Source organism: Diceros bicornis, chromosome 38, assembly GCF_020826845.1.
Source record: "Diceros bicornis minor isolate mBicDic1 chromosome 38, mDicBic1.mat.cur, whole genome shotgun sequence".
Taxonomy (NCBI): Eukaryota; Metazoa; Chordata; class Mammalia; order Perissodactyla; family Rhinocerotidae; genus Diceros; species Diceros bicornis.
The window spans coordinates 6,042,994-6,067,525 of record NC_080777.1 but is presented as its reverse complement, the minus strand read 5'-3'; the positions used below and the strand labels follow the sequence as shown (position 1 = coordinate 6,067,525).

Genomic DNA, 24,532 nt, shown 5'->3' with positions numbered 1-24,532 from the left:
ATTATTAGGGAACTGCAAATCAAAACTACAATGAGATATCACCTTACACTTGTCAGAATGGGTATAATTACCAAGACAAAAAATAACAAATGTTGGAGAGGATGTAGAGAAAAGGGAACCCTCATGCACTGCTGGTGGGAGTGCAAACTGGTACAGCCACTATGGAAAACAGTATGGAGATTCCTCAAAAAATTAAAAATAGAAATACCATACGATCCAGCTATCCCACTACTTGGTGTTTATCCAAAGAACTGGAAATCAATAATTCAGAGATCTGTGCACCCCTATGTTCATTGCAGCGTTATTCACAATAGCCAAGAGGTGGAAGCAACCCAAGTGCCCATCAACTCATGAACACCCTGTCATTTTTTCTGGCGAGATTTAAGGAGATTAAAAAATTATATTACTGCTGTCATTTCTCTGGAAATCTCTTGTTTGTTTTTAAATCTGTTCTGAATCTTGAGTTATATTTCATTTTGTTCCTGATATTTGTGACCTTTCTCTTTTTTTCCTTAAATAATCTTGCAACTTTATTGATATTAGTCTTTCTGGCTTTGTTTAGCGTCTCTGTTATATCTGTGTTTTATTTCATTTTGTATATTTGTCTTAGTGTTATATTTTCCTACCTTATGCTTTCCATGGTTTTTTATTATTTTTAAGTTGAAATTTTTGATTTGTATGTTTAGCTCACTTATTTTCAGTTTTTCTTCTTTATTTTTTTTTCAAGATTTTATTTATTTATTTATTTTCCCCCCAAAGCCCCAGTAGATAGTTGTATGTCATAGCTGCACATCCTTCTAGTTGCTGTATGTGGGACGTGGCCTCAGCATGGCTGGAGAAGTGGTGTGTTGGTGCGCGCCCGGGATCCAAACCCCGGCTGCCAGCAGCGGAGCACGCGCACTTAACCGCTAAGCCACCGGGCCGGCCCTTCTTCTTTAAACATAACATTTAAAACTATAAATGTTCCTGTATTACCTTAGCTTTATCTTATAAGTTTTGATATATTTTTCATCATTCAATCTAATATATTTTCTAGTTTTCATTAGAATTCTTCTTTGATCCTTGAGTTATATAGAAGTACTTTTAGATTTCCATACATAGGAGATTTCACTGCGTTTCTTTTTGTTGCTGATTTCTCATTTAATTCCCTCGTGGCTGGAGAAAATGATTTAGGTGATATTGATTTTTTGGGATTTTGCGGATTTGCTTTGTGGTCTAGGTTGTGGGCACTTTTTGTAAATGGTTAGTGGGTGCTTGAAAAGAATACGTGAATACACATTCATATACCAGGTGCAAGGGTCGGTGTATTGCATGAATCAAGTAAATTACAGAGTTCCTTAATCTTTATCTGCTTCATCTATGAATTCCTGAAAAAGGCTTTATATCTTTTTGTAGTAATAACTAGCACTTATATGGTACTTAACATATTCTAGGCACTATTTCAAGGGCCTTACTTATATTAACTTATTGTGTATTATCCATTTTTTTCCTTCTGGATCTGTTATTTGTACTGTTTACATTTTGAGACTGGGTACATTTGTTACTAGGTACCTAACACCTTGTGATTGGAGTCTTTTGTCCTTGTGTACTGAATTTTTTTTTTTTAATTTTTTTTTGGTGAGGAGGATTGTCCCTGAGCTAACATCTGTGCCAGTCTTCCTCTATTTTGCGTGTGGGATGCTGCCACAGCATGGCTTGGTGAGCGGTGTGTAGATAGATCCACTCCTGGAATCCGAACCATTGAACCCTGGGCTGCCGAAGTGGAGCGCACGAACTTAACCCCTGCGCCACTGGGCCAGCCCCAGCGTGTTGACCTTTTTTATCTCTAATAACGTTCTTAACCTTAAGGTCTCTTTTTTTCTGGTATTGATATAGTTACACAGGCTTTTTTCTAGTTAATATTTGCCTGGTATACTCTTTTCATCCCACCTTTGTATGTCTTTTTATTTGAAGTATGTCTCATAAATAGCCTATGAGTGGATTTTGTTTTTATCCAGTTTTATCAAAGAGTGGTAGTATAGTGTGATGGTTAAAAGCAAGAACTTTAGGGCCAGATTGCTTGGGTTTGGGTTGTTGTCTGGAATGTTGATATATGGCAGCTACAGTTCTATACTTGGGGGTGGGAGGTGTTTTGATTTTGCTTTATTTAGACTTTTAACCTCTCCCCATGTTTTATGCTCCTATGTCACCCCTGCTGTTCCAGAGGTGAGGCATCTGGTGTATTCAATTTCTCATTCTCTATAAGGTTCTGTTCTTACCCTTTCAGTATCACCTGCCACATGCACTTAATGGTGTGTTTTCTTAGTGTGTGCTACTCCATCTACTTTTTAATCTCTTGAAAATGTATTGAAGTATCTCAAAAGTGGGCATAATAAGACTGCTTCCTCATAGGACTGTTTGAAGTTAAGTGTGAGTCAACAGATATAAAGAACTTTGAACAGTACCTGGCACATCAGAAGTGCTTAGAAAGATTTGTTCTTATTGTGTCATAGATGTTAAGATTATAGTTTGACTTTTAATGCTCGTGGCCACCTTGAATGTATCCACAGTCCTGTCTGTTGTCATTGTTAATTTTATCATATTTATTATTTTCATTTTATAATTCAAGTTTTTCTTCATTTTGGCTTTTTTATTACTCAGGTAATTTAGAGAGACATAACTTTGGAGCATCTCAATTTAGCATGTCTAAAGTACTAATAGAATTTAATGGAATTTTAAAATCATTTCCCAGAAGGAGTATATTCATAATTATTAAACTATATGATAGGGCCGGCCCGGTGGCTTGGCGGTTAGGTGCGCGCACTCCGCTGCTGGCGGCCTGGGTTCGGATCCCGGGCGTGCACCGACACACCGCTTCTCCGGCCATGCTGAGGCCACGTCCCACATACAGCAACTAGAAGGATGTGCAACTATGACATACAACTATGTACTGGAGCTTTGGGGGGAAAATAAATAAATAAAATAAAAAAAAAATAAACTATATGATAAGTTAAGATTTATAAAATTTTTATATTTGAAGGATATAGTATACTTTCAACTAGTTGATGGGCTGAATTCTGAATAATCATATGAAAAGGTTAAAATGTCTACGAAGTGAAATTTTTTGTCTTAATGGGAATCTCTGTCTTTTAATTGAATTTATGGTAAAAAGAACATTAGTGGTGGTGATGGTTGCACAACAGTGTGAATATACTTAATACCACTGAACTGTATACTTAAAAATGGTTAAAGTGGTGAACTTTATGTTATGTATATTTTACCACAATTAAAAATAAAGAACATTGGTTATTATGTATATGTCTCACATTGAAGATGAAAGAAGTTATTCATCATTGTGAAAATCTGAATCTTAAGGGACCATACAGATGGAGTGAGCAGAACATATTGGCGTCAATATGTTGATTTATGTTCTCTTTCTTCAGCTATGTATGGTTCTCACTCATTTCCTAATGTGAAATTTATTTTTTTAACAGGAAGGAAAAGCTGATGCGATGTTCTCAATGCCGGGTCGCCAAATACTGTAGTGCTAAGTGTCAGGTAAGAATGTTCAGCTGTGTATAAGTGAAACCTTCAAGTTCTCTACTCTTAAATTTGTCCTCCATTGTGCCTGTTGGCCTATTTCTGCTTCTTCACAATCTTTGATTTATTTTAACTTGTTATTTTCCTTCAATTTAAAAATAATATATGTATGTGGTAAAAAATTATGTATATAATATATATAAAAGCTATGTATATATATAAAATATATATATCATGAAAGAAAGGTAAATGTTTACTTCTCTCCATCTTCTTGTCTTCCTAACCTCAGTCCCATTTCCCAGAGATAACCACTGTTAAGTTTCTTGTGTATCTTTGCAGCATTTTCTTGTGCAAACACGTTCATATATCTATATTCTTTGTTTAGAAAAACAGATATAGGTTATTCTGGCACAAATTCTTGTATACCTTGATTTTCTTTTTTGTTTGATTATCTAGAGGAACTTTATGTATCATCCCTTTTATTCCTTTATAGGAATGTACCAGCATCACAAATTCCCCATTAATGAATGCTTAAATTTTTTCCAGTATTTGGGATTGCCAGTAATGCACCAAGTATCCTTTTGCGCACATTTTTGCATACTTCCACAAATTAATTGTAGGATAAATTCTTCCCAGTTGTGTCGATTAGTAAAGGAATGTATGCATTTTATTTTTTTTTTAACTTTTTTTTTAAATTTATTTTACCCCCAAAGCTCCAGTAGATAGTTGTGTGTCATAGCTGCACATCCTTCTAGTTGCTGTATGTGGGACGCGGCCTCAGCATGGCTAGAGAAGCAGTGCGTCGGTGCGCGCCCGGGATCCGAACCAGGGCCGCCAGTAGTGGAGCGCGCGCACCCAACTGCTAAGCCACGGGGCTGACCCGGAATGTATGCATTTTAAATTCTTAAAGATAATGCCAAACTGCCTTCCAAGACTTGGAGTTAATTTACAACAACTGACAGTCTATGAGAATACCACTGTTAACATCTTTGAAATTATTTAAAGGATGTATGGTTAACATTCAACATGACCTTTTCTTCTAACCTTATGATTAATCATTTAATAAAAAATGTAATTATGCTCTAATGAATTGTGTCATAATAAAAAGTCTAATTGGAGGTTTTGTGTCTGTGTCATTTGCCTGCCACGCACCACTCATCCTTTTTGTTTCTTATTTGGAGGGGGGCGGTGCGTGCATGCACGTGCACATACCCAGAGTTCCTCCTTTTCTTCTTTTAGATTTAGGCCATGCTTATCTGAGGCATTTATGCTATCTCACTTTCTCCTTTGGAAGTAATTTCTCCAGACTTCAAATAGAGTGATCTTAACAGAATAGAAACCAAAACACAAAAAAATCAGAGGACCCAAGTTCTAATGACAGTTCTGTCATTAGCTACTTAAATTATCCCAGAAACTCTCTGGGCCTCAGTTTCCTAATCTGTACTACTAATAAGGGCTAATATTTATTATACATTTGCTATGTGCCAGGAACTATTCTTCTGCTTACTTTTACAAGTATCTTGAGAGGATTAGGTACTATTATTGTGCTCATTTGACTAATAAGGAAACTGAGGTATAGAATGGCAAGCAACCTGCCAAATATCCAATAGCTGGTAGGCTCTGGAGTTTGGGAAATGAACCCAGGCAGTCAGAATCCAGACTTTTAATTTCTCATCTAACCTTAAATTTTATTCTAGCTTTAATGTTCCAATTAGGTATAGTTTTCCATTTTCTATTGTATTGTCCCCCTTTTTTCTGGCTTTTTGTTTTATTTTATTTTTAATGAGGGTACACTCTATCCTCTAGGAACACACTCACAAAAAAACAAAAATAGAAGGTTAGAAATACCACTTTCCTAATAAAAATAGAGAATGTGAAAAATAATTGAATTATTTTTACCTGATTTTGTAAACCAAAAATTTTGTCAAAGTTTGAAAGATACCAGATTTGTATAAGATCATAAGCAATAATAATAACAGAAAGCAAAAAATGAAAACAAATTCATGCTTTTTCTACAAGATAAACTTTAGAAAGACTGTTCTATGGTGATGTTTTAGCTAGTTTATTCATGTGAAACTGTGCTACATGTTTCAGGGAGCTTCACGTTAAGAAGACTACATATAGAACCGACAGGTTACCCTATTGCTTGACACAAATGTTCTAGATGAACTGCTTTTCTATTTTCAATGACCTAAACCTTTATTTTCTCCTGTTTTTATGAATGTTTTTTTCCGCAATGCTACTTCTTCCTTTTGTAGTACACTCTGGGGTGTAGGGGGGACCATTATCTGATTAGAATGAGTAGAGGGAGTTTGGTGGGTGGGTATGTCATTTTGATTCATGACAGTGTGTGTATTTTTTGCCACATATATTAGCTGTTTACTGTAGCATCAATAATAATGTCGTTGTCAGATATACTGTAGAAGGTAATGGGAAAATAGCTAGTTAGATGAAAGATATCATATATAACACCAGCTAGCTCATATGCTTGCATGTGTGTGGGGGATGGGCTGTGTGTGTGAAGGTGGGGTGGGAGTCAAAGATTGGCCAGAACATATGCATTTAAACTGCTCTGTTTAGCTCAACCTTAAGGTACAGCGTTAAACATTGTAATTATTTTGGATACCTACAAAGCAGCACGAAATTAAACTGACATACCGAACTATGAACAGTAATGAACAGGAGGCAAAAGCACTTGGAATGGAAATTGATATAGAGGATGTGAATTTGTGGCATAAAATCTATAATATGTTTACCCTAGGGGGACATAACTTTGGTTCACTAGCATAGCATTTGACATGTGGGGCCATGGCATCTGTTGTCTGTGAGAGACTATTGAGGTATTATACAGTATAATGTCCCTTGTGCCCATAAGGATGATATCAATGTCATTGGTTTTCACATTTCATTTTAAACATAATCAATGCAAAGATACATTTACATTATAAAAATTAACACAATATAGAATAATACAGAGTAAAAAGTAAAGGTCTTCCCCTAGCTTCCTTCCCCCATTCCTAGTTCTATTTTCTGGAGATAATCTCTGTGTGTTTGTTTTGTAAGTGGAGGATGCACACCAAACTGTTAGTCTGTGCTTCATATGTAATATACACATATATGGATATGTTTACTGCTGTGTACAGTACTGTTTCTGACACTGACCAAAATGTTTTGTCGTCAGTGGCTTTGTATTCCTCTATATAAACCTTATTATGAGGTGCCATATAATGTAATAGAGGGGTTATATATGGGAACCAGTCTTATTTCTATATTGGCATAATCAGAACATCACAGATGACTATGAGATCAACAAGGAGGAGCAGGCTAAGTTTTCTTATGAAAAAGCATTCTCAAAATTTGCAATATTGCTAGCAAGTAAACCAATTTCAAGCAGATTCACCAATTATTATTTCACCTCTGCTGGATTTAATTTGATTCGTAATGTGTACATTTCTAACTGGATTAATTGCTGAGCAAAATAAGTAGCTGGGCACTGCATCCAGTTGCAGTTTATATTCTTTTAAAGAGCACTGTATTAGCAGAGAGAGACTCTATTTTATGTTGATAATTACAGACCTCTTTAAAAATGTGAATCATGTTTTTGGGTTTACATTTTATGCTTAGCTGTAGAATGATTTGATTCATTTTTGATGAATCTCATATTAGTAAGCACTTAAGAGGCTGATTTAATAAGTTGGTTTCTGGAATATCGTACCCAAAGTGGTGATAATGAAGAGAGCCAAGCCCTTTGTTTATTTCATAAATAGCTCTGTGCCAGGCCTTCAACTGACGGGACCTGCACTGAGTGTTCTGTAGAGAAACTGGCTTCGTATCTAATTGTAAACAAAAAGGGAATACTGTATAAAGGTTAAAATTATTTGATCATATTTCCAGTTTTGAGTTCTACAAACATCTGGGGCCCTGAGAATTTCTTTTCTCACTTTACATTCACCTGCTGACTGATCCCATCTACCCCCCTGACTTCAGTTGGCATCTGTATATTAATCATTCTCGAGACTCCACCTCCAGCCTCCTTTTTCCTGAGCATATCTTACCAGACACCTCCACTTGGCTGTGGCACAGGTATCTCAAATGCCATGTATCTAAACCTGAATGTGTTTTCTTCCCCCAAACCTGCTTTCCTTCACATTTTTCAACCTCGGTGAATAATTTCACCAACCACTCAGCAGTTTGAGTTGTCAGAGTGTCTTCCTCTCTGATTTACATCCTTTCTTGGCCCCACATCCAGTTAGTCACTATGTCCTGCTGGTTTTACCACCTACAGATCTGAATTGGTTCGCTTCTCTCTAGCTTCTCTACCACTGCTCTTGTACATGTTACCATGATCTCTCTCCTAGATTAACGGCACTCTTGCCAGCTTCTATTCTGTTTTCTACACTGGAGCCAGAGTGGTTATTTTATTCTAGATGTAAACTTGATCTGTCACTCACCAGCCTAAAACCCTGGCCCTCTTTTCCCTCAGGATGAAATTCACACTCATGGACTTTGCCACACTTTTACTTCTGGGCCTTTGGCTATATAAGTCCTTGGCCCTGGATCCAGACCTCTTCCCCAAACTACTGAACTTCTGTTTATCCTTTAGAACTCAGATGAAATGTCACTCCCTCCTTCTCTAAACCCCTGAGAGTAGTTTGTGTCCCTCCTTTATAATTCAGAAATTTAATTATCTTAATTATTGGTTTAATTGCCTGTTCTGCACATAGATGGTCAGGCTCCTTGTGTAGCGTTCACTGCTGCAGATGTAGCATAATTTGTTGAGTGTATGAATGAATACATTCATTAGTGATACTGGTTGGTTTGAGTTAGATTTTTAAAAATTACATTATCTCTAAATAATCTGTCCATAGTTACATTTATTTTTCCTTTTTTATTGAAATGTAATTGGCATATAATATTGTATTAGTTTTAGGTGTATAACATAATGATTTGACATATGTATATATTGCAAAATTATTACCACAAAAGTTTAATTAACATCCATCACCACACATATTATAATTTTTTTTTCTTGTGATGAGAACTTTTAGGATCTACTCTCTTAGCAACTTTCAAATATACAAAACAGTATAGTTAACTATAGTCACCATGCTGTACATTACATCCCCAGACTTATTTATCTTATAACTGGAGGTTTGTACCATTTGACCATCTACACTCATTTCCCCTTCCCCTGCCCCACCCCTGCCTCTGGTAAAGCCTATGTGTTCTCTGTATATGAGTTTGGTTTTTTTTAGATTCCACATATAAGTGAGACATAATATTTCTTGATTCATAAGTGTAGGCATTATCTATTGACTTCCTGCTCTAATAGATAAGGAGATTTAGCTCAACTGCATCAGCATCTACTTCCTCTCCCTCTAGTATAGTTATATCAGAATCCTCCATTCATCTAAAGTTTATGCAATAGATAGTTATTGAGTACCTACTAGCTAGTCACTGTTCTAAGTTACTCTTAGAACAACCAACAGGGGGTTGGGGTGGGTGGGTGGTTAGCAGTGAGCAAGTAAGCATTTCCTGGCTTTCATAAAGCTTGTATTGTGGAGTGGGGAGGCAGACAGTGACAAATGCCTATGATTATATGAGTGAATGTGATTTGGATGAGCATGAGCTCACCTTTGAATAGGGTGGTTATAGAAGGGCTTCCTGTAGAGATGACCTTTGACCTGGGATCTAAGTGACAAAGATATCTAGCCATGGAAAGATGTGGGAACAGATTTTTTTTACATAAAAAGAACAGCAAATATAAAGATGCTGAAGTAGGAACAAGATTGGTACCTTAGAGGAATAAAAAAGAGGTGGCTAGTGATGGATACATGTCACCGTACATTTTTCCAAACTCATAGAACGTAGAACACCAAGAGTGAACCCTAATGTAAACTATGGACTTTGGATGATCATGATGTGTCAGTGTCAGTTCATCATTTGTAACAAATGTACCACTCTGGTGGGGATGTTGATAATAGGGGAGTCTATGCATATATGGGAACTCTCTGTACCTTCCTCTCAGTTTTGCTGTGAACTTAAACCTGCTCTAAAAAACTAAAGTCTTTAAAAAACTAAATAAATGCAGGGAATAAAAAGGAGTTGGAGGTGAGGCCAGTGAGTCAAGACTTGAAGGACTTGATTATGAATTCATCTATTCATTAATTTGTTCAGCAAATATTAGTGCTGATGCCAGCACTTTTCTAGGCTCTGGCACAACATTACTGAACAAGACAGAGGAAGCCCTTGCCCTTATGGAGCTCACATTTTCTGGATGAGACAGAGAATAAACAAATAAATAAAACAATACATAATATTGTCTTATTCTTATGCCCAAAATACAGGAGGTAAGACAAAATGATAGGGTTAAGAATGATAGGGAGGCTATTTTGTGTGTGTGTCTGTGTGTGTGTGTGTGTGTGTGTGTGTGTCTGTGTGTGTGAGAGGAAGATTAGCCCTGAGCTAACATCTGTTGCCAATCCTCCTCTTTTTGCTGAGCAAGATTGGTCCTGGACTAACATCTGTGCCCATCTTCCTCTACTTTATATGAGGGACGCCTGCCACAGCACAGCCTGATAAGCGGTGCGTAGGTCTGCATCTGCCTTCCGAACCCATGAACCCCGGGCCACCAAAGCAGAGCACGCGAGCCTAACCACTACACCACTGGGCTGGCCCTGAGGCTATGTTTTCATATGGGTGTGTGATACATATATACATATACACATACATATATATATAAACATATCTATATCTGTCTTCTCTCTATATATCTATAATATATAGATATTGAGAGATAGAGATATGTCTATATCTATAGAGATATATCTATTTCTATAGCTCTTCCCTCCTTCCTTCCTTCCCTCCTTCCTTCCTTCCTTCCTTCCTTCCTTCCTTCCTTCCTTCCTTCCCTCCCTCCCTCCCTTTTCTTTCCTTTCTTTCTTTACCTGACAGGAGGTGGCATTTGAGGAAAGACCTGAAAGAAGTAATCAAGACATGTGAAGCTCAGGAGAAGAGAGTTGTGGGCTGGAGACACATTAAATGTAAAAGCAGGAATGAATATGGTGTATTCAAGGGAGGACAAGAAGGCCAGTATCCTGGACCAGAGTGAGCAGTTGTAGGAGATAAGATTAGAGAGATGGGGGGGCCAGGGTATGAGGCCCTTATATGCTATGGGAAAAAACATACATTTTGTTCTATGTGTGATGGGCTGCTGCTGTAGGGTTTTAATAGCGGAAGCGGGATCAATATGATGATCTGGTTGAGATTTTGAAGGAACCTTTCTGGGGGGATAGGTTGTAGGAGGGCAAGGGTAGACGTGAGAAAGTAGTTAGGAGGTTATTACAGTCAGACTAGTGTACTATGTACTGTGACTGTGCACTGTCACCATACGATGGTGGCTTGGACTAGAGTAGTAGCAACAAAGAGAATTGATCAGATTTGGGATATCTTTTGAAGGAAGAACAGACTGAATTTGCTTATAGATACATTCATTCATTCAAGTTGAGAGCTCAGTATATGCTAGGCCCTGATCTAGTCAGGAGCTTTGATGGCTTGGATTAGAGTGGTGGCGGTAGGGGTGGTAAGAAATGATTGGATTTGAGACATACTTGGAAGGTGTGGCTGAAAGAGTTTGCTAATAGATTGAATGTAAGAGATGAGGCAAAAAGAATAGTCAGAGATGACTTAAGTTTCTGGCCTGAGCAACTTTGGATGAATCGTGGTGCATTTAGTGACTAATAGAAATCTGAGGGAAGATCAGATTCTGAGAGGAGAATTCTAATTTACAAATTTTGAGTTTGTGCCTATGAAACATACACGTGGAGCTGTTGAAAGGCAACTGGATATACTTGTGCGGAGCTCAGAGGACGGGCTGGGACTGTACAAAAAAACATAAGGAGAATGAACGTGGGGTGGGGAGAGAAGAGAGAAGAATCAAGAGTGACTCCTTGGTTTTTTGCTTTAGCAACTGGGTAGATGATTCTATTTACTGACATGGGGAAGACCATGTAAGAGACCCAGTTTTAGATGGGAAAAATCTGCCTTGGCCATGTTAGATTTGCGATAACTATTATACATCTATTAAACTGAATTTCTCCTTGTGTCTGTAACTTTGAAACAACATGTGCAAGCCTCCGTCTGTGTTTTATCAGTTATAGATAAAATCTCATTATTCTCTACTTTTTAAGTTGAAGACATTAGTATTCCCACTCCTTCCTTAATCTCTTATCACTCTACCTCCCATAATTTGTCAGCTGTACATTTACTTTTATGTTGTCAAGGTTAGTGATATTTACATTCTATTCTAAAACACAAAATTAAGAACTGCCTATTAATTGATTCTAAAAGTTCAAAATCAGCAGTCGTCATAAGTGATTTTTAAAATATTGCTCTATAGATTCAGATTCACTGCAGTCTCATCCAAAGTCTCAGAGATTGAGAAGCTAACTGAAATTTATATGGAAATGCAAAAGACAGAGTCCTTTATGTAAAAGAAGAACCAAGTTGGAGGACTTAGACCTCCTGATGTACAGACTTACTCTGAGGTTACAGTAATGAAGACAGTGTAGTGCTGGTGTTAAGATAAACCAATTAGAGCAATGAATAGAGTCCAGAAATAGGCCCTGTTCTGTGTTCTTTTATGTGATAGGTATGGCCACAAGAGGGGACGTAGGAGAGGCTTCATTAATTGGACTTCATAAAAATTGAACCTTCTCTTTGAAGGACATCATTAAGAAAATGTAGGGTCTGGCCCGGCAGTGTAGCAGTTAAGTTCTCGTGCTCTGCTTTGGCCGCCTGGAGTTTGCAGGTTTGGATCCCGGGCGCGGACCTACGCACTGCTTATCAAACCATGCTGTGGCAGGCATCCCACATATAAAGTAGGGGAAGATGGGCACGGATGTTAGCCCAGGGCCAATCTTCTTCAGCAAAAAGAGGAAGATTGGCGTTGGATGTTAGCTCAGGGCTGATCTTCCTCACACACACAGAAAAGAAAATGTATAGGCAGACTACATTCTGGGAGAAAATATTTGCAATACATATATATCTGATCAAAGAGTTGTATCCAGAATTTATAAAAAATGTTTAAAATTCAATAGTAAGATAACCCTGTAAAGTAGACAAAAGATTTGCATAGATGCTTCAATAAGGTATATGGTAAAAGGTGCTTAACATCATTAGTCATCAGAGAAATGAAAATTAAAGCCACAATGAGATACCATTGCATACCCATTAGAAAGGCTCAAATGAAAAAGACTGATCCTGCCAAGTGCTGATAAGGATATGGAGCAACCGGAACCCCATACGCTGCTGGTGAGAATATAAAATGGTCCAACTCCTTTGGAAAAGTTTGGTAGTTTCTAATAATGTTAAATGTACACTTACCAAGTGATTCAGCAATTCTACTCCTAGGTAGAGTATATATGTGTACACACACACACAATATACTATTACATACTTGGCCATAAAAAGGAACAAGGTACTGATACAGGCATCAACGTGTGTGAATCTCAGAAATATGATAGTGAGGGAATAAAGCCAGATGGAAAGTAGTAGTGCTGTTCTAGAACAGGCAAAACTAATCTATAATGATAGAGACCAGATCACTGGTTGCCAGGGAAGGAGGGCTTGAACGTTAAGGGGCACAAAGGAACTTTTGGGAGTAATGACATATTCTATGTCTTAATTTTGGTGTTGGTTACAAGGATATATATATATATATATATATATATATATATATTTGTCAAAACTCACCAAACTATACTCTTAAAATGAGTACAGTATATTGTACTGTAAATTCTTTCTCAATAAATTGTTTAAAAAATATTGCTCACTGCAGAGCCATTAAGTGTGCATAGATCACATTTCTTTCTCTGTAATAAAGTGATCACAACCTTTAAGCTACTCAAAGAATGAGACTGCAGTTTGAGGAAACCGTTATGGGAGGGTAAGAGTGGGGACAGGAAGACCAAATAGAAGGCTAAAGCAATAGTCTGGATCAGAGATATTTTTTAGCATCAAATTCAACTAGATTCTCAATTTTAACACTCCACTGCTTATTCAAAGTCATGCCAATAGTAAGGAGGTGTTTTGAGACTCTTTTGGTATACAGACTTTTAGTTAATTGTTTTTTTCAGCCACTTTTAAATCCCATTCTCAGTTGACGTTAGTCTTTGATTCTAGATCCTTGTTGCAGTTCTGCTTGGCAGGTTGGCTCCCCTCTTGGAAAAGATTTTGAAGGTAACTGCCCTTTGTGGTAGCCTCTTCTGCCCTGTTTTTGCAGCCTGTCCTCTTACTCCCACTTTCTGACTTACAGAAATGAGGTTAAACTTCACATTCTTGATGGCCCTTCTAATTCATTTTGAGAATTAAAAATTAATAATTTCTTGTGTTAGGGAGATAAAATGCCTGTGCCACATTCGCCTTGTTCAACTAGACCCCAGCATTGACATTTTGATTAATCTAGCACGGAAATTTCTTTCAAAGAAGATTGGAAGTCCGTAGAGGTGAATGATTGATTTTGCCCTTCCAGCTAAAATATATCAATTAGGACATTCCATCTTGATATGATCTCTCACAGATCAGGGGTTGGCAAACTTTTTCTGTAAAGGGCTGGATAATAAATATTTTAGGCTTTGTGAGGCTTTGTGGGCTGTAGGATTTCTATCGTAATTACTCAATTCTGTAGTCGTAGTATGACATGGGTGAGTGTAAACTAATGAGTGTGGCTATGTTTCCATAAAACTTTACACAAACGGGTAGCAGAATGGATTTGACCTGAATGCTACGCTAGATGATGATTGATTTACTTTGGGGCACTAATGTTATTATTGCCTCAGATTATATGGTTCCTCAATTCACCAGGAGACTGTAATTCCCATTTTCCTAAGAAGTAATAATTTATTCTTGTTTCTTTTCTTCTGTCAACCTCATGCCCTGTGACCATCCTCCTGCCTCACTCCTTCTTTCTATTTGTCCCTATCTGTCTAATTTGATTAAGGCTGGTTGGAATGCACTCTTGTTCTCCATTTGATACGGCATTCAGTAAGCTTTTAAAGTGATAAGTCTAACGTTTATCACTGGGTCTCTGGCACGCTCGAAGGAGATTTTATGCAAGATTTTAATCAATACCTGTCAGTCAACTGTAGCTCTTAGACAACCTGCTTAGCCTTCCAGGTTTTTTCACCCCAGATTCTAGCTTTTCAGATCTTAATGCATCTGTCAACTTGTAATTGAATATTGCCCTACATTTGAGGCATGAAGGAGGAGGTGGTATTTATTACTGTTAAGCAATCTGCAAGTGAATGGGAAACTATTGGGTCTGTTTTCTTTCCTGCAAGTTGCATGGAACTCAACTATCCTAAGTTTTGCCTGTAGGAAACCTCTGTGAATGACTGTGAGTGGAGGGAGTTATGAATACGTGGTAAAAAAATTGTCATGCCAATATTTCACATAGAAAATGTTCAATTAATGGTAGTTATTAATCACAAATAAAATTGTTGAATAAGCTGGCTTAAAAGAATTCATTTTCTTTTCTATATATTTCTAAGCCAATTTTTTCATCCTTGGTGACCTCAAATCTGAGGAAAATACTGTTCCAAATTTTCAGTTCTATGTAAATGTAACAGGGGCAGATTTCAAACCTATTCTGACATAATTCAGTTATTTGTTAGGAATGAATATCGCAGAATCATAGGTTTTATCATTGCAAGGCTGCCTTAGAGATCACTGAATTCATTCGTTTTGTAGAATAAATGTCTTGGGAGCCCAGGTCATGAATTAGATGTATTTTACCCAAACTGGGCTCAATATGTGTTGACCCTTCCCGTACTCCATCCCACACCATAATAAGCTGCCGTAAAATGAGTATTTACTCCAACCAAAATCCAATGTTTACCAGTATTTAAATGAGTTATTGAGCTGTAGTGACTTTGTGTCCAAGGAGGGGAAGGAAATATTATGATAATAGTGCAAAGGTTATTTTGTGTAAGAAAGAAGAAATAAATTGATTTTCTTTTTCTATTGTAACATCTCATCAGTCTTCTCCTTTTATAATCAAGCAACCAAGACTATCTCAGACTGGTCAAAGAAAGAATTGTTAGGGGTTTTGCTGTTTTTTCTTATTTTTGGATGGTCTTAATTTCAAATAATCAATGATAAATATATAGTAAATTATATCTCCTAAATGGTACTGGTTTTAGAATAAATCATCAGATATCTGTTGAACACCTGTTACATGCAAGGTGCACCTAATGGGTAGTACACTTATTGAAGAAAACCAGACATAACAAAGCTAAGCTGATGAGAGTTTACTGAATGAGTCTTTGCACTGCAAAAGATTTCATTGGTATTACAAAAGAATTCATTGGAGTGTTTTTTAAAATTAAAAAATTAATACATTAAACCATTCTTTGAGTTACAACCAGATTTTCCAAAATAAACATTAAAAAGTTGTGTTTGTTAAACAGTAATTTTGCTTTCTCTAGCATATAAAGATACTTCTCCCCAAATCACAGTTACTAGACATAAGAAAGATACTTACATTTGTTTTTATTTATAAATATAATCCGTGCTCTTTGTAGAAAATTCAGATATTATTGGAAAGGTAAAAGGAGAAAGACAAAAATAGCTTTTTCTTTTAGGAAAAGCTGGAAAATTTATTACCAATTTTTCAATATTTTAAGCAAATCTACTATGAGCATTCTTAAACTTATTTCTCTACATAATTTAAATTTGTTAGGATTAATTACGTTATGAATATTTCTGTGCCAACAGTATGCACACTAAAAATTTTTTGGTTACAATTCTACAAACAAGGCTAGAGTCCCCAGTGTTCTATACCGTAGACACCTCTAAATACAGTCATGCGCTGCGTAATGATGTTTTGGTCAACTACGGACTGCATATATGACAGTGGTCCCGTAAGATTAGTACCATATAGCCTAAGTGTGTAGTAGGCTGTAACATCTAGGTTCGTGTAAGTACACTCTGTGATGTTTGCACAAGGACGAAATTGCCTAACAACTCGGTTCTCAGAACATATCCCCCTTGTTAAGTGACAGATGGCTGTACAGAGCGTAATACCTTCTTTCCACAAAATGAAAGGAGTTGGCAAGCATCTCTTTGCTGACTTTGAGCAGATGAGAAGTGACAAAGATCATCCAAACCTCGCTGATATGAGGAAAATATTTTCAGAACAAAAAAATTGTAGCAATCATCATTGCTCTAAAGAAAGGCTAGAAGCCTGCCTGACAACCATGAGCAAACACGTGGATATCTTCCAGGAATGGATTTCCAAAATCTGATCACATCCTTTTAATGATCTAATTATCAAACTCAGCAATGTTGACAAAACAAAAGCCAACTCAACTACTGCTGATGACTCTTATTCAAAACTACATTTACTTCCTCTATCAAATCAGAATGACTTAAGGTAGAAGTACACTAACTTAGGAGCCAGAGGAACACAGTGATTTCCACCTCCTTGCTTAGACAGTTACACACACACACACAGCAACCATGACCAGGCCTTGCTGACTTGTCACTGGCTTTGCTGGGCTCTCCTTGTGTGTTCTCATATATGTGGGCAGCTTTACAAATTGGCTCAAAAATACCTTAGCCTGTCAAAAATAATTCCCTATCCAGAGAATGGGCCTGCCCTGCCTACATTTATTTGCTACTGTCATAGCAACAGTCCTTCAGATATCATCAGGCTTTGGTAGTTTGAAGAAACACATTGATAATGCACTAATGTGAAGGCGTAAAAGCATAATGCAAGTGACAATGCAACAATGTAAAGGAGTAAAAGCATCCAGTGATGGAATTACTGCAATTTACTTTGCAAGGTGCTAGGAAAATGGTTCCACCCGGCAAGTTACTTACAGTCTGTCCGCACAGTCACCTAGCTCCAGGAAAGTAGCATAGGATGGGGCCTGCAGAGTTCTCAAATGCCAGATTTTAAAACCTTGATTTTATACAATAGGCAGTAGGGAATCAACAGACAGTTTTAAGCAGGGGATTCAAACGATCACATCTGTTTTTTACAAAAATGTCTCTCTAGTGGCAGTCTATAAAAATGGGTTGAGATCCAGGGAAAGAAGAAGAGGCAGAGAGATTAGTTAGAGCCACTTTGGCAAGATAAAAGGGGCCAGAATTAGGTCAGTGGCCAGAAGTGTAAAAAGAAAAGGACAAAGAGATATTTCAGAAGCAGCATAAACAGGGCACATAGGAGGAAAGAGACAGGGAAGAATCAGAGGCACCCCTGAGGGTCCTGGCATGGCTGACTCAGGAGACTGTGATGCCGAGAGAGAAGACAGAAAACGTGGAGAAGCAGCACATCCTGTTGAGGAAAAGAGAGAGTTTAAGTATTGTTCCTGATGAATCTGAGGTTCAAACAGATTGTGCACGTGAAGATTTTTATTAATAAGTAGAAAATATGGGATTGGAGATCAGAAGAAGGGGCAAGGCTGGAGATGAGGCTTTGGTGTTCTCAGCCACAGGCAGGCAATCGAGCCACGGCGGTGGAGTACCGTCGCTCCACAGGTAACGAGAGAGGCAGCAAACGGAGGCTTTTTAGAAAACGGTAAGAAAGGTAGAAGGAGAATCAGGGGCAGGTCATGCCACAGAAGCCAGTTAAAAGATTTCTAGAGGCTGGACACTCTCACACCTGAAGATCTGCATAGTTGAGGTTTAAGTGGGTACTGCTCTCTGGAATCCTGGAGAAATGGAGAACAGGAAAACCCACAGTCAGCTACTGTTACAAAAGACTTCTGAGGCACCAGAACAACATACTTGACCAACTTCTGCTCTAAACCTGAAACACCAAGAGCCCCTGAAAGGCTGTGAAGGACGAAACAGGCCCCAGGTCACCAATGAGTAAGTTAACATTTCTAAGAACATACCCCGGTGTCAAACGGTGCATGACTGTACTGTTAGTTTCATTCATCTTTGCCAAACTCATCATGGGTCACCTATGTTATCTTGTTTCTGTTAGCATTTCTTTTACACTGGTGTGGTTTGTATTTTTTTGTTTATTGATTTTTCTTTTTTAGCATGAATTTCCTATTCCTATCCTTTACCTTTTTTTTCTTTTTGTTTTGAAATATTCATCCTTTTCTTAGTTATTTGTAATATCTCCTTGGATATTGGAGACATTTAACACCGTCTATATTTGTGTTTTAGATTTTGTTTTTCTGGTTTGTCCTTTATCTTTCAAACTTGTTTGTGGTATTAGTTTTTCTTCCCCAGAAGTACAAAAGTTATTTATTTTTATGTAGTTTAATATGTACATCTTTTCCTTTATGGTTTCTGGGTTTTATGTCCTGCTTAGAAATACTTTCCTCATTTCAATATTATAAAATGTTCATTCCTATAGGGAGATAGTTCAGTGATAATTATAGACTAGTATTTTGTTGTTTCATCTATTTAATATACATAATGAACTCCTTTGTAATTTGGTATAGCTTAGTGGTTTTTCAACCTTAGCTACACATAGAATCCCACCCAGTGATTAAAAACCCTTCAGACACCTGATCCTATCTCAGCAGTACTGTCAGAATCTCTGGTGTAGGTCCCAGGCTGTGTATTTAAGATACATATATTTATGTATGTCTGTAGTATGCATAACTGTGTAGCATTGTTTTGGATCTGGGGTTTTCAGCTCTCTCAGACCCAACTCTGACTTTCTATGAATATTTTTGTTGTCTTCTTTACTGTCTTGAAATGAAATTCCATAGGTAATACAATCTACCTAATTACATGTTTTCAAAATTCAATATCAATATAATGACATCTGGACTATAAAGGATAAAGAAAATTAAAACAACTTAGAATAAAATAATATGTGTTTTAGTATGGAAATGCTCAGGTGTGACTAGACTAGAAGACATAATTAACAAGTCATATACTTGCACCTTTACAGTCACTGTGAGAAAAAGGAAGTACAAAATGCAGTTCAGAAGATGTGTTGTGTTGGTATCTCCAATACGGTCATGTATTGCTTAATGACGGGATACGTTCTGAGAAATGAGTTATTAGGTGATTTCATCATTGTGTGAACATCATAGAGTGCACTTACACAAACCTAGATGGTATAGGCTCCTGTGGACCTACGCTGTATGGTACTAATCTTATGGGACCACTGTCATGTATGTGGTCCGTTGTTGACTGAAATGTTGTTATGCGGCATGTGACTCTATTACAAGTGGTGTTGTCTTCAGTGATATGATTTTATGAAATATTTTGAATAACTTTAGCTAAAGGTCTTAAAATACAGTCTTCCTTTTGTTTACCTAGAAAATTCAGTGCCATTAAGACTATGTAAAAGCAAGCTCTTTGTTTTTATATCTAAAAGGAGGTTTAGTTGTAGGCTCAGATAATTGTAAACAAATCTGTCACCTTCATGGAATGCCTGGTGGGACATTTAAAAGTCATTAGATTTGGAAAAATTCTTCATCATACGGAACTGTCCTACACAGGGTGTCCCGCATCTCTGGTTCCTGGCCACTAAGTGCCCATGGTACTCTCCAAGCATTGTGACAAACAGAAATACTCCCATAAATTTCCCAAACAACCCTCAGCATTGGGATTACTCCTGTGAGAACCACTGGTTTTGTTAATTAGTTTATGTTCTGAATCATTATAAATACTGAAAAACATATGGAAATATATAGATTCTGAAGTCGTTTTTTGAGTCATGCATGTACTGATAATGGAATTGAGTCATAGATGTCTTCATTTCCTTTTTTTCCCATCTAAAACTCTTGTCTCCCATCGTCTTTGTTTCTTAATGCAATATTTTAATTTCCTCTGTCTCCTAGACTAATTTGTGCTTATTGTACGTCATTGTTAATTCTCAACTGTGAGAACAGAAAACATTATAGCCAGGATTGTGAATAAAAGCTTAATTACATCCTGTATTTACAGTAATGGAAGAAAATAGGAAAAAGTAAATCAAGAAGATTGTCTCTGAGAAACTGGCAGATATGTAATGTGCCATTGAGGTCTAGAGCAAGGTTAATGTTTGTAGAGTGAAGATAATGTCTAATGTTTTCGTATGATTGTGAGGTTTTGCTTCCAAGTCCAATACAGTTGCTTAAAAGATTTCTTTGTAAGCCTTTTCTGTGGTGTGCTTCTATTAGTAAGCCTTATGGTAAGATGTTATGGGTGAAGCTAAACAATAAATCCTAACAATCTTTTAAAACATGGTTTTTTGTGGGGTTTTTTTTTTTTTTGCTTTTTTTTTTTTTGGTGAGGAAGATTAGCCCTGAGCTAACATCTGCTGCCAATCCTCCTCTTTTTGCTGGGGAAGATTGGCCCTGAGCTAAAAACTTTGCCCATCTGCCTCTATTTTTTATGTGTGGGACATCTGCCACAGCATGGCTTGATAAGCGGTGCATAGGTCCGCGCGCGGGATCCGAACCTGCGAACCCTGGGCTGCTGAAGCAGAGCACACGAACTTAACCACTGCACCACCGGGCTGGCCCCTAAAACATGATTTTTAGTATCATGGTAAGAAATAGAGTAGGCTGTAAAGTTGACATATTATAGATTAGTTTCGAGTGGCATAATTGCTTTCTATATTTATACCTAAATGATCTGATTTGGCTTTTAGATGAAAAGAATGAACATCTTTTTGCTGAAGCAAATGGGAAGGTAAATATGTTGTCCAATGTGTTCGTGCAAAGATCTAGGAGTGGCCATAAAAAACATATTGTCTAGCTTTTAATTACTGTTGAGAAATAAGAGCTCAATATTAGTTATGTTAAAGACATGAGGTCATTTTTGAGAAGAAGTCTCCAAAATTTGCATGTTTAATTCTAAATAATGTCATCTAAAAAATCAGTTGTTTTGCTGTAGCCTCACTCTCATAAGCTGCCAGGAGGCTGAGCTCTTCAGACTGGTTTTAACAAAGGAGTATGGATGATCTCTTGTAGTTGAGACAAGCATTGATTAAAAGCTGCTCTTAAGATCTTTTGGTCCAAATTATCTCTCCCTTGTTTTGCTAGGTGCAGTCCTGTTTCAGCTGGACAACAGACTCAGGCGCTGAGCAGAGCCAAAGGTGCTTTCTCAGAGACTCGTTGGTGCTGTGTGGTTCATTCCTGCCCACACAGCCTGTCCGTCGAGCATATCTATCAGGCTTCTTGACTTTTAACACCAAATGAAAACTCTTCCGCCAAAGTTATGATTCTCCTTTCAGTCAGTAATCAAAAATATCAGCACTCTAGTTTCCAGTCAGTGCGAATGACTGTGAATTTGTCTGCGTAACCCACTGTCATTCAAAGACCAGATGAAGGAAGGAAAGTATGTAGATACATCTGAGTCAGTATATAGCAACCTCACTTCCCAAAGATGGCAGTAACCATCATGAGAAACTCTGTTAAATAATTTATAAAAGGTTCTTTAACGCAGAGCTTGTTAGGACTTTTCATAACCTAAAATATTTGAAATCTCTAAGCAAGATCTACATTAGGTAGTGTTTTTCAAACTTATTTGACAATGGAACTATATATTTTTTTTAGGCGTCTTACACACGGTACTTGCTAATTGCAAGTTCAGCCAGCCCCCTGAACGATAGAAACATTTTCTTTCACTGTGTTATATTTTAGTGTTATGCCTTTTGGTGAATAGTGACATTACAAGTAACTCTATGAAAAGCCATTATAGTTGTACACTGTTGTTGAAGACATTGTCCAATATGTTGATTAGTATTCTTGGAATAAATTCCTCCTGTGATTTAATACTTGGTAAAGCGATGTGTTTTTCTTTTCTGTCATATGAGAATTATATAAGTCATTATGCTTTCTTTTTTGCCTCACCTGTAAAGCAACTCAAATAAATGTAATGCACAAACACGATAATTATTTAGCTCTCATGTTTAGCATACTAAGAATTTTTACTCTCCCCTTTTGTATTTATGTAGCTTGGTAGTTAGATCCCAGCTCTTGAGCCTTACTTTCTTCATCTTTAATATAGGGATGATATCTACCATTCAGATTACTGTAAAAATCAAATGAAATGTCCTTTGTTAATTGCTTAAGCCATATGTCAGACACACTGTAGAATGCTAAGTAAATGCTAGAGGACTTTTTTCCCCATAATTATAACATTTTCTGTTTCTAATTTTACAACTTTATTTCATGCATATCTTTACTTTGAAGCAGTTCAGTCTTGTTTAGAAGTGAGTAAAGTATATATATTAAAGAAAAAAAAATTACAAACATCGTGTTAAGAGCATAGCCATAGTGGATGCGAAGGAATGAAGTGAGGCAGCTGTGAGTAGAGTTCATGAAAGTAGTGGTGTACCCCTTGTAAACAGTGTCTCCCAGATTTGGGTTACTAGGCAATAGCTGCAGACAGACCGAGCTGTCACCCAACAACTGGACACAGGCGGTCTTTCTGATCAAAATGCTGGCTTGAACTTGAATCTGAGTCTCAGTTTCAAAGTAGCTGCAGCTCTTTTGAAATTTTTGGTTGTGCTTAAGTAGAAAAGGGAGAGTTCCTCCTATGGTTTTTTTTTTTTTAACATACTATTATTATCATCATCATCATCATCATCATCATCATCATCATCATCATTTTTTGGTGAGGAAGATTGGCCTTGAGCTAACATCTGTTGCCAGTCTCCTTCTTTTTGCTTGAGGAAGATTGTCCCTGAGCTAACATCTGTGCCACAGTCTTCCTCTATTTTGTGTGTGGGACGCCGCCACAGCATGGCTTGATGAGTGGTGTAGGTCTGCGCCTGGGATCCAGACCTGCAAACCCCGGGCCACCGACGTGGAGCATGAGAACTCAACCACTATGCCGCCGGGCTGGTCCCCCCAGGGGTATTTTTATAGGCCCAGAAGTTGGGAAGCCGATTTACAATTTCTGAAATTAGATGTCTGGGAGCATCAGGTTTTTCATTGAGGGAACTTCCAGCTCTCAATTGGAATAGAACATATTAGCCACTCACCGGGGCTAAATATTGGATACTCTGGATTTTGTTTCCATATAGAAGTAATCCCATGTAAAGGGAGCCATGGCATTTCTGACACCCAAGACTCAGGGAAAGAACCTCCTTCCCTTTAGTCCTCTGATCTCTACTGTTGCAAGATTGGTGACTGGCTCACTGGTCTCTTCAGCCACCTCAGCGCATGGCTAGGATCATGGGTTAAATGACTGTATAATTTATATCTAAACCAGACAGTTTTTGGAGTGAATAGGGGCACTATTAATAATTAAGCCAGGACAACAGATATAAACCAAGATAGTCCTAGGCAAACTGGATATTTGGTCATTTTAGCTAATAACCCCTTTCTATGTTGTCTTCCAAAACAAAAAGGTTTTATGTATTTTGGTATGTTAGCCCTCCTGATATTTCTATGCTTGCAATAGCAGCACAGAAATTCAGAAGGCTGTCTGCCATGTGTTTTACTTTCTAGTTTAGAAATTTCACTTTCATATTCAAAATCACTATCTATCACTGAATTCTATCTAGTCAGCTAAAAGACTATCTTATAAATTATTAAGTAAGCCCTAATGATTCTTGCATTGGACTCCACCAGCCAGGTAATAACCAGAGGGCGAATTCAAGGACGGAGGTGGAACTGAATCGCATAATGTCCATGCTGGTAGTTGCACACTCGGCAGAGACTGACTCCTGGGTCATTAACAGTATTAGAGTACTGCTTTCATTTTCTATTTTGCAGTTATATTTAGGCTGTTGAAATTAAATTAATGGTGAGGACTCTCAACGTTCAAAATGACTTTAAATGAGAGTGAAATTTTTATGTCTCGTATGCCCTTCCCACTCTTGTCTTAACAGAAAAAAGCTTGGCAGGACCACAAGCGGGAATGCAAATGCCTTAAAAGCTGCAAACCCAGATATCCTCCGGACTCTGTGCGCCTTCTGGGCAGAGTTGTTTTCAAACTTGTGAGTATAAAACCTGTGCACCGTGCTTGGGTTTTAATTTAAGAAAAGCACTTGCAGTTGTGTGTATTATTCCTATTTAAGGCTGAATTTAAACCCATATTA

The 24,532-nt window shown here is 37.5% G+C and overlaps 1 protein-coding gene across 4 annotated transcripts in view; it reads left to right on the top strand.

The window, feature by feature from the left end:
* SMYD3 (SET and MYND domain containing 3) overlaps positions 1 to 24,532 on the top strand; it is a 670,522-nt gene that overhangs the window by 160,191 nt on the left and 485,799 nt on the right. For all 4 annotated transcript variants that reach the window (XM_058533571.1, XM_058533572.1, XM_058533574.1 and 1 more), the window contains exons 2-3: positions 3,474 to 3,537; positions 24,323 to 24,430. In XM_058533571.1, coding sequence (XP_058389554.1) covers positions 3,474 to 3,537; positions 24,323 to 24,430 — 172 coding nt within the window. The remainder of the gene's footprint in view (positions 1 to 3,473; positions 3,538 to 24,322; positions 24,431 to 24,532) is intronic.